This window comes from Rhododendron vialii, chromosome 10a, assembly GCF_030253575.1.
Source record: "Rhododendron vialii isolate Sample 1 chromosome 10a, ASM3025357v1".
Lineage (NCBI taxonomy): Eukaryota > Viridiplantae > Streptophyta > Magnoliopsida > Ericales > Ericaceae > Rhododendron > Rhododendron vialii.
In genome coordinates this window covers 1,718,201-1,729,115 of record NC_080566.1, presented here as the reverse complement: position 1 = coordinate 1,729,115, position 10,915 = coordinate 1,718,201, and the positions used below count along the sequence as shown (strand labels likewise).

Below are 10,915 nucleotides of genomic sequence, written 5' to 3'. Positions count from 1 at the left end.
GTCGACCAATATGGGCAAGTTAGCCCTAATAAATTCTGGTAAATCTTTGGTTGTCATGCTGCTTAATGCACCACTCACCGTGGATGGGCTTGCATTAATAATGGTCAATTTGACATCATCTTTTGCCTCCATTGTCTATTTACCCTCCACGGGAGACTAATATTTTGGATTAAAAACGCATTGATGGCATTGGTTTTAGATAACAAATTGTCTTTTTTGCTTTCGTGTTTGGTAATTTCTACAATTGTTGTTCATATATATTTCGGGGCGGTTCCGGGGACACCCATAAAAACACCTAAAAAAACACCCCATAGCTCCCGATCAATTTTGATGATCCGAGCTGCTCAATGTGATCAGAACGTGATTTTAAGAGTACTCGAGAGAAATCAGCAAAAAAAAATAACCGGGAATGGCTTGATCCGAACAGTTTCGAGTTTTTTATTGAACGGTTTAAATAAAAACTGCTCAAATCAAGCCTTTCCATGTTATATTTTTTGCTAATTTCTGGCGGGCACCCTTAAAATCACATTCTACACACATTGAACGGTTTGGATCATAAAAATTTGATCGGGAACTATGAGATTGAGATTTGGGGTGTTTTTTTAGGTGTTTTTTGGGGTGTCACCGTCTCGTATATATTTTATAGGGAAATGTTTTCACATTTTTTTTTTTACAAACACTTCATTTTTTGTATTTTAGTGACACTTTTGTGTGTATTTTTTTTTTTTACTAAAAAGATAAAAGAGAGAAAGAAGTGCGATCCTAAAAAAAATGGAGAGATTATTCAGTGCCATTGAGACACCAACCACATGACAGTGCTCTAAGTCTCTTCTCACCACACATTACACATTACACTTTACACTGAGGTCCACTCTCGGATCCCACAGAATTTTGAGGTTGAGGAAAAATCTGGGATAGCATGCGGCGTACTCCAGGAGCAATGAATAATTTGGTGTGAAAATCATTACCCTATTTTGTAGTATCATATATACCTAGGAAGATCGCACTATGATAATGCATAGTTAATAGAATTTTCATATCATGGAAAAGAATATTCAAGAGAAAGACTAACGATTCCCTCCAGAGTGTCAGTATCCTTTAGGCATAGGAAACCTCAAGCAAGCAAATTCGAGTCCTGCATCGATCCAACTTAGTAACGAAACATGCCTTTAAATTCATTTCTTCGCGTATCTCCAAATGGGTTTTCTGATTGTTTCCCGATTGATCACATCAATCATGGTTTCCGCTCTAGTAATCAAGGTAATCAATCCTCTTCTTTTTGTTCATTTATTGACGCAACTCATCTGAATACTGGTACTTTGTTCATAAGTTTCCGCGCAATGTTCTAAAAATAGCTGGGCGCTAGTCGGGCGGAGGCCGATTAGTTGGCTGCCTAATCTAGCCGTTGGACCACCACCGCGGCCAAATTTTAGAACACTTAATTTAGACTATAGTTGTTTCCGCAAGCGTGAAAATGTCTTTCAAACATATCCCAAACTACCAAAGACCACGAGAGCGAGCGCAACGCATTTCGAAGGATTTTGTGACTAATGTTCTACCTTGAGTGAAGTTGAAAACTTGAAGCTTTTTAATGTTGTCGTTGCTTGGACGTCAGTGAACTTGTGCACTAACTACTTTATGCTTGAGGAGAATAGAGCAAGGAAGAAACTTAACATCCTGAAAAGCTGGCCTGGTCAAGGCTTTCCCTTTCAGTCCTTGCCTTGAGCGAAAGAGATTTATCTCCCATCACGTTCTTTATGGATTTCGAGTTGGGAATAGATGCAATTCATTATTGGGCATACCTTTTAACGATAACGAAATGTGGATGCGTTGTCCTTGTGTTTTTAGTGATATTGGATTGGCATCTTACTTGTTTTGCTCCTTGTTAGTAGTTTAACAAACCAAACTAAGTCTTGTGTCCTAGTCAATTGGGTCGGCTACATGACTTTGGTTCCTTGTCATGCTTTGTCAAGGGCCGAATAATCGTTTCTCCTTTACCACACCATCCCATGTCAATTTTGGTGTTCCTCATTTAAAATTTTTAGAACTAAAAAGGCAACAACAACAAAAAAGGCCATGTCAACATAGAAGTGGAATCACTATACTTGAGAGTTGAAGCAAAGAGAAATTGTACACATACAGTAGGCACAAGTAGGGAATCAGAAGTTGATAACCCTTGCGCACAAGAAATTATTGAATAATTTTTCCTTGCGCGGTTATTCAAATTTAGACATTTCTTAGTTCGTAGGAGTATTACATTTCTCGTTAATTAAGGCAATTGAATTTAGCACTCCCCTTTTTACCATCCACACTCCTTTTTTAGCTTTATTCATGTTGTGAAAAACTGAACCAATGAAAGAGTAACATTGTACACTCACATGAATAGAAACAATAAAGGAGTGTGGATATGAGAAATGGGAGTGTGAAAATCACTATCCTTAATTAATTTGCATGCTTTAAGTTACTGTACCTGATCACATATACTGTCATCTGCGGAAACATACTTAATGATCATGTTAGACGAGGGACAAGAACTTCATATCTTCTTCCATGAAAATCCGTCGAATTGCTGAATTACAAAAAACAGCATGGTACCCAGAAAGAAACAACTTTGCATCATGTTTGTTTAGGGGCATTGTTATTATGGCACATAAACAATGATCCAATGTCTTGCTATCTATTGGTTTTGTTCTGTTAAAGAATCTCTATATCAATGTACCATTGAACTCGGAAAGGAGATTTGATTTGATTTGGTGTGCATCTTTTGAAATGAAAATTGAGTGGTTTAGGGTACTGGGTTATTGTGTGACTTTTTCGACATTTATGTGTGAAGTAAATAACCCTCGAGTTCGCAACTGCAAACAACGCTCTTACCACTATTTTAGCATTCCATTTCTCATAGTCATAGTTATGTATCTCTATGCATGGATAAAATGGTTATTATCTTTCACGTATAATTGCTTTGGTGTCAGATCAAATATGGAGATTCACTTAGGTGCTTCCATTCTTATGTTGATGAGAATGGACTTCTTGATATTGATTTGGATGGACTAAAAGCGAGAATTCTCTATCTCTTCAATCTCAGCCCAGACGCCAATCTTGTCCTTACGTATATTGATGAAGATACCGACAATGTGGCACTTGTTGATGAAGAAGATTTTTACTATGCCATTGAACAATGCTTGAATCCCATGATGATAACTGCACGTTTAGACTATCACAAGAGAATGAGAGCTAGGGAAGAAACAGGCAGAAGTTCAAGACACTCATTGTCTAGTGTCTATACCTGTTTTGAGGAGTTCTTAAAATATGTTCCTAAGCCATTGCAGGGTAGAACTTCAGAGCCATTCGACAATCTGATGAATGGTGATGCATCCTCTAATCTAGAGTTCAGTCACATAGTGGAATGTTTAGCAAAGCTTAAATCAGGGTGTCAAACTATTGGAGCTTCCGAAATAGATCAAAAAGCGTCCGAGTTTTTAGAAACTTCAAAAGATACATTTTCTACGCCAAAGAAGTCTCTAGGTGATGAATCTATTGCTCCAATCCAAAAGAGCTATCAAAAAGAGTTGAATAAGGGAAATATCGACAGAAATGCAAGTACTCTTCGTTTGGACCCTGCTTCAATCCATGGAGCTGTCAAGGGTTTTCCTAAGCATGACCCAATACAACAGTCACCAGATCAGGTTTGTTTCTGTAATTATCTTTCTCGATTATTTGGTTATGTTTTTTTTTTTTTGCAAAACATATATATTTCTTGTTTTCTTCCTCTTCCCAGTTTCAGAAATTTTGCACAAATCCGTCATCTGCTGATGTTTTACGAGATAGTTTAATAAGACCGTGTGTGACGGGCCTTGGAAGTCTTCTCATTCAAGACATCAGCATAAAGGATGGCGATAAAATGAAGCCAAGTGTTTTAAGAAGTCTAAATGGAATGTCAAAAGATCAATTGGAAGCGAGGAAGATGATTAAGACAAGTGTTTTAAGAAGTTTACACGGACAAGGAATGGGACGAAGAGAGATGGCTTCAACTTGAACAAACTCCGGGGGGCGTCTGCTTCGGATCTGGGGATGCACGAAAAGGTGAGTTCTGCTCTATTTGGTTGTATATTTAAGAAGCAGTTTTAAATAATACTTCTCTGAAATTTGTTCAGTTGATGTTATTCATAACTTGTCCGAGAAAATCCATTTTTGAGAAAACATTGAAAGGGTATTTTCAAATTTTCGTACTGTATACCCGGTCAAAAGATGAGTGATATGAAATCAATGAGTTTGTGTGACAAAAAGTAGTTTTAGTTTCTAGAAATCTAAAGAAAAACTTACGTTGAAAGAAAGTTGTAGACACTAGAATCAAGAAAGAACCTCACAAAAAACATGCTCGGCTGGACTGTTGTCTCGTAATATCCATATACTCCTCTAGGATTCATACTTTAAATGATTTAGACATTTTAGCATCATTGTTTTCTCTTACGATAGACTAGAAATCTCAACTTCGTTATTAGCATTATTATGCCTTGACTGCAGGGATCATCTGACATAGAATGGATTGTACACAATTATGTAAAGCGGCGGAACCACATGAAGGCACAGCAAAGGGCCAAGTGCCGGGTCTAGTGTTCTTGGAATCATGTAATTGTCTGCAGGACAAGGAAAAAGCAGCACATTTGGCCATGCAGGGAGTCAAAATGTTCTTAGAAAATACTTCAACATTTTTGCAGAATGGATACATGCATACTTTAGGCTATGATTTGAGAATTGTTTTTTAAGTTTTTGCTATCAGTGAACTCTTGGTAATTAACTTTCTAGGTAAAGTAGTTACAATGTTCACACTCAAGTGATATGGTATTTCCACTCTCTCTTTTTTTCTAAATTTGACATGGCTTATTTCCTTTTCTATTTTGGTTAGGGTAGGGTTTTAAAAAAAGGCCGTGGCGTATTGTATCGACCGTTAAATAACGGGATTTTGGATCTCTGATGCCGTTATTTACTTGCATACCCGCCAATATATGGCCGTATCACCAATACCGTCTAATATATGGCCTTACCACTGATACTGTTACGTTTTCCGATACTGCGATTTAAAACCTTGGGTTAGGGTTTCACGTCTCAGCTTTATTCATCACTATTTATTCTTAGTGGATGTATTGAGATCTCATTGAGCTTATTACATTGCAATTCACACTCATGTGCAGCGCAGTCTGGGAGTGGACTACCTATTCATCGTATTAAAGGGAGGGAATTATGCTGTATAAAGTTGGGGAAAGATTTTTGGCTTTCATAATAACAAATTCACAGTACAAATCCTCAGGTTATACCTATTTTAGAGGGACATGTTGAATGGATATCAGATTGGGCATTGGATACCGACACTTCCTCTCTACTTATCCTTGATTGAGCAAATTTCCAGCTGCTACATGGTACCAATATATCTTATTCCTTAACAAAGCTAGAAGTTCTTGGAGTTTTCCTTTTAGAAGAGAGTAATCAGAGACATTCCAAATCTATCTTTTGCTTCCTTGTCAAAAGGGTCATCTCCAAGGTACATGTTGATAAAGGCCCTGCAGAGGAGTTCACTTTCCACCTTGCTCACCACCTCGCCCATGACTGCACACATCAAAAAAACGAACTTTTGTTAAAATTTCCTCTTTCAGGCTTTCATGATAGTCTATGTTTCAAGGGCTTCTCTACTGCATAAACTGCATGTGTGTCGGGCACTCAGAACTCCGGAAAGAAAATTGACCATATCCGACACGTTTAATTGGACATTTACTTAGAAAGCATATTTCTAATTCAAAATTGTCATGGAATTATGCGTAGGACTGATATTATATGTGAAATGCTCTCTGTTACTTCCTAAACACCATTTTAATCAAGAAAATATAAACAAATACTAAGTAAATCATCGTGTCCCCGTGTCCTTAAATGAGAATGTGACGAACTTGACACTTACCTGCATTGTATACCCCTAGCAGAGTTCATATAATATGGAGTAGATGGTTAGTTTACTATAGTTCACTCTCACATCCTTACCTTTTGTTTGGAGAATGTATCCTGGAAGCCGAGAAATCTCAACTACTGAACCAGATGTAAACTTTATGTCATCTGATGCTTCACCCATAACCCTTCATCAACAGAGACAAATTGATCAACCAAGTTCAAAAAGTGTGTTGGAATTTGAAAATAGTACATAAAATTTTATAGAATTGAAATGCGTGAAAAGTGTACCATTAGTACTAAATTTTTTGGGGCATTAGTACCTCCTTAACCACTGCCAATTGGGCAATTAATAGCATGACCGATCTACCTATGAAGTTGAGGTGACTTTCAAAGGACAACTTACTTTTTTGCAAGCTCGTCGTTCTTTCCACCGGTGAGCTTTTTGATTGATGCTCCCAGACCCTCATCAAAATTCTTCCTTACCCTGCTCATCGTGAGGTTAGAAAACACAATCACCAGTCGCACTCGCATTCCCGCATCACTGTCAATCACCAATTGATACATTTCTTCGGTTGGTTTTGTAGGTGCTTTCCCAAATTTTGATTCGAGAATTTCCTTCAGTCTCGCATTATCTGCATATAGCCCTGCAATTGGAACATGATTCATGCAATTAACCTTGCATTTTTCTGTGGAACGAAATTCAATATCCTCTGAGATCAGGACCTAAAATCTTGATTAAGCTATAAAGAGAGAACAATATGTGTTTCACACTGGATTCTTGGCTACTTTTCTTCCTTTTTCTGGACTAATGTTTTCAAGGCATTCGGATTTACTCTGATTGTTCCTTTGTTCATCCTATAGGCTAAGTCTCTGGTTCTTGAACATGTCATGTCTTCTTGGGCTGTGGAGTGTTTGTTATTCTGCTTTTTTGCAGGTGAGCAACCTCTCTTCACACCCGTTTCTACGTGGATATGACCTCAGTTAAGTCCTACTTAATTTCATGGAAAATGCTCGGGACACAAATAAGATAGGTTCGGGTCGTCTGGGTTTCACGTGCATCGGATGACTCAGAACACATCTGCGTATCTGTGTCCGTAGCCCTGCTCTAATTTCATAGTTGGTTTTGTAGTAATAGATCTACTGTATGCACTTACTAAAAAAGACTGGAGAATTGAGGGAATGATACCGAAACCGTAAATCTTGATGCCGATGCCAAGCATGCTTTTTTTCCTAATTCCAACAGCATTCAACTGCTTCCCGTCATCCAACTTAACTGGAAATGAGACCCCAGTCTTCGGTTCAGTCTCAAATTCCCCCTTCTCCTCTATCTTTTCCTCTTCCTTAGGCACATCACCATCGATCGGCTGTTTCCCGCTGTTTCGCATTTCTTCTTCAGCTGTCTCGGTTTTTGGCTCTTCAGCAGACTTCTCTCCGTTATGATCTGTGGCATTCAACCCTTTCTCTTCTTTACGTGTTTCTCCCTTTATAGCAACACCAGTTGTGGGCTCAATCTCAATCATCTCAGCCTTGGAAATCACATCATCCATGGTGGAGGTTGGCATTGTTTGACGATGAGAATTGGTTAAATGGGGACAAAGATGAGAAAGTAGATGTTGGTTTCTGATGGGTATATGAATACTGGGGTCCTTTTATAGGTAGAAGCAGGTGAGGAGAAGATAGGGTGCATTAAATTTGCATAAATGAGGATATGATGTTTGCATGTATAAGATATCTGCCTGCCTCGAAGTAAGCATTAGATAATTTGATTCCTTGCTCTAAAATTTTTGTTCTTCATCCTCATATAAATATTCAGTAAGGATTACATATGACTTTTCTTCAACAGTAATTGTAAGATACGCAAATGTATGGTAGGATTTCTTGCAAAAAAGGATGCAGAATAAGATACGTATCGTTTTTGAAAGAAGACTATATGATTCGTAGGATACGTATCCCACATGGAAGGTTTTCCTATCGCCGGATACGGACACATAAATGTATCATAGGATTTCTATGAAAAAAAATACAAGGTAGGATACGTATCGAGTTTGAAAGAAAACGATACAATTCGTAGGATACGTATCCCACATGGTAGGTTTTCTTATGTGTGTCTTCCTGCACAATTATCTTTCGAGATTTTGAGTGTATTGAAGTAGAGTGACATCAGTATTTTTGTTGCCCATGCACGAAGTTTACCTTGAAGTATTGTTAACTAAAAATTGATGCATTTGAAGGGCCATTTATTCTGAATGAAAATAAATGCGTGAAGGAATCTTGGGAGAAACACAAGATAAGGATTTAGGAAGGAGTGCTTGCCCCAACGAATAGAGGATCAGTTCCGGGAGAAGATGTTTTCGTGTAGTATTCCCTCCAACTTTTTTTTCCCGTTTGATATCGAGATGTCTAGGCTAGTTTGTGTGCATCTCGACTATTTCTGTAGCCTTGAAGTTAACGATTAGACAAACTATCCAGCAACCCCAAAGTTTGAAATATTTGGCCTCAGTGGAATCCTTGCCACCTCCGAATTGAATGGCGGACCCTCTGTAAGGTGTAAACTTCATGGAGAGATAAATTGTTGTTGTAAAGAAAGTATTGCTCCGAAGTGCTGAACAGTAAGAGTGTTTTGTTATTGTCAAAATAAAGCATGAAGTAACTTTGAATTATGTTATTTCCGTTAATTTGGCAAAAAGGTCTAGCACTATCTAACTTGGGCAAGACTCTCCCTAAGATAGGACTCACAACTAACATTTTCATATAGCTTGTTGAAAATAAAGTATATAGAAGAAGAGTAGAATTACACTTATTGAGCCGTGGGACGGCAACTATACTCATGCCCATAAATACCCAATCCGATACGGTCATTTGGAGGTAGATATTACCCGAATATTTCTCCCATAAGGTATGGGGTAATACTAGAGTCTGGTTTTTGAGTATGTCATGTCTTCTTGTGTTGTTGTGCGCAACCTCAACACTATGAATTCCACATCGATATGACCTTGTTTAAGTGCTACTACACAAATATCCGTAGCACTTCTCTAATTTCAAACATGAGGTTCTGTAGTCGTGCATACATGTACTGTTGGTAATTTATTATTTTAATATCAAATTTCTGTACATTTTCCGGTGCTAGATTTTTACAAGTCACGTGTATACCTGCGTGAGAGGGCTCTTATCTTAGCAGTTATTTGGATATCGATGCAAATCTAGAAGAATCAAGGAGAATATCTAGTAAATCTAGAAAAATCTAGTAAATCTAGAAAGAATCGGAAGCATATCTTTCATATCTATCCATATCTAGCAAATCTAGAGCATATCTATCCATATCTAGCAAATCTATTCATATCCAAGTAGATTTAGTCATTAATGGAAAAGATATAGTTTGGATTCATATATATCCAATGAGATTTAGTCATTAATGATAAGATTTGGTTTAGATTCGTTCTTGCCTATATAAGGCTTGCTTGAGTGAAGCAATCCAAGCTAAGAAAGCCAAGAGTAATGCAAAGCCTTTTCCAAAACACTTAGCTTCTTCCATACTCAATTCTTTCTTCTATCTTTGTTCTCTTAAAACTAGTGAGTTTTAATATGTACGTGAGAGTTTTGGACAAAGCGTAAGGGTGTTCTTTTGTGGAGTTTTGGGTTCTCCTACTTGTGCAGAGTAGGTCCGAACCATACGATAAATTATCGAGCAGTTTATATTCTGGAGGGGACAAGTCAGATATTTTTCTACTGCACCGGTTTATTACCGTAAGGCTTGAATCTTCTTAAAGAGAGAGTGAGATTTCCACGACTCAACCTGTTAATTTGTCCATTGTAAAATTTATTTTTGGTGTAAACTTTTGTAATATACCAACATATACTAAATAAAATTCGGGTTTTAATGGAACCATACCGAAGCTATAAATTTTGAGGCCGATGCCAAGCATGCTTTTTTTCCTCAAACCAACAGCATTCAACTGCTTCCCATCATCCAACTTAACCGGAAACGAGATCCCAGTCTTTGGTTCAATCTCTAATTGCACCTTCTCCTCTTTCTTTTCCTCACCCTCCAGCGGATCATCGTCCATCGGCTGTTTCCCGTTGTTCTTCTCTTCTCCTTCTTCTTCGATTGTTTCGTTCTTTTGGCTCTTCATTAGATTTCTCTCCATGAATTAAGATCAATGGCATTCAACCCTTTTCTCTTCTGTAGATGTTTCTGCCTTTATAGCAACACCAGTTTTGGGCGCAATCTCAATCATCTCAGCCTTGGAATGACAGCATCCACGACGGAAGTTGGACGAGCCGGCTTTGATCCGGTTTCGTGCATCATCTCGAGTTCATAAAATATTGACATTGCTTAATTTAGTCGATAACCCACTGCATCGCGCGATTCATTGCTCGTTGATTCGCTAGTTTCTTTTATTTATTTCCCGTTGGCCAAATCAACTTAACTTTACATCAAATAGCTTGCAAATAAATTAATAATAATAAAATAGAGCCGTAAACGAGTCGAGCCGATTCGAGCTTTGTCGAGCTCGGCTTATTTACTAAACGAGCCAAAAATTTGTGATTGAGCCTTAACGAGCTGAGTTTGACCATTTATTACAAGCCTCTTTAATTGAACTTAGCCAACGAACCAAAAAACTCGAGTTCGAGTTTGAGCTCGGGAATTGCTGGATTCATTTGCAAGACTTTCTAAGTGGAAAGTTCGAAGGGCCCAAAAAAACAAGTTTTGGGTCAGACATCCCGCCCGGACTGACGCTCTGACTATAGAGTTGGTCCATCTCTAGTCGGTCCACACATTTCATCGTTTAGGCCCGGCCTGTGAAATCCGATTCTCCGCTTAAACTAAGGCCCTTCATAGTAGCTCGAGCCTCGGTTGTTAAAACTTAGCTCGTGGTAGGCGAGTCGCGCTCTAACTCAAGTTTTAGCTCTTTTAGGTAAACGAGCTAATCTCGAGTTGATTGTAACTCAGTTCGTTTATAAAAAGCTGATGTCATTT

The 10,915-nt window shown here is 38.1% G+C and overlaps 2 protein-coding genes across 5 annotated transcripts; one reads left to right on the top strand and one right to left on the bottom strand.

Moving 5' to 3' along the window:
• The first annotated feature begins 918 nt into the window (after positions 1 to 918).
• LOC131304188 (protein NBR1 homolog) lies at positions 919 to 4,870 on the top strand. 2 transcript variants are annotated; one of them, XM_058331328.1, is made up of 4 exons: positions 919 to 1,260; positions 2,973 to 3,686; positions 3,779 to 4,083; positions 4,525 to 4,870. In XM_058331328.1, the coding sequence occupies exons 1-3, from the start codon at positions 1,198 to 1,200 to the stop codon at positions 4,034 to 4,036; spliced, it is 1,035 nt and encodes a 344-aa protein (XP_058187311.1). In that variant the 5' UTR covers positions 919 to 1,197; the 3' UTR covers positions 4,037 to 4,083; positions 4,525 to 4,870. The 2 variants fall into 2 exon arrangements, with proteins under 2 accessions (XP_058187311.1, XP_058187312.1); XM_058331329.1 differs by having other exon boundaries at positions 924 to 1,260; positions 3,785 to 4,083.
• Positions 4,871 to 5,254: 384 nt separating this feature from the next.
• On the bottom strand, positions 5,255 to 10,322 carry LOC131304189 (chalcone isomerase-like protein 1). Of its 3 annotated transcripts, none has more exons than XM_058331332.1 (4): positions 9,827 to 10,322; positions 6,341 to 6,581; positions 6,031 to 6,122; positions 5,255 to 5,604 (listed from the first exon to the last, which is right to left on the bottom strand). In XM_058331332.1, exons 1-4 carry the CDS (start codon positions 10,080 to 10,082, stop codon positions 5,471 to 5,473), a joined length of 723 nt encoding a protein of 240 aa, XP_058187315.1. In that variant the 5' UTR covers positions 10,083 to 10,322; the 3' UTR covers positions 5,255 to 5,470. The 3 variants fall into 3 exon arrangements, with proteins under 3 accessions (XP_058187315.1, XP_058187313.1, XP_058187314.1); XM_058331330.1 differs by lacking the exon at positions 9,827 to 10,322 and adding an exon at positions 7,124 to 7,770; XM_058331331.1 differs by lacking the exon at positions 9,827 to 10,322 and adding an exon at positions 7,124 to 7,587 and having other exon boundaries at positions 6,341 to 6,569.
• Positions 10,323 to 10,915: the final 593 nt, after the last annotated feature.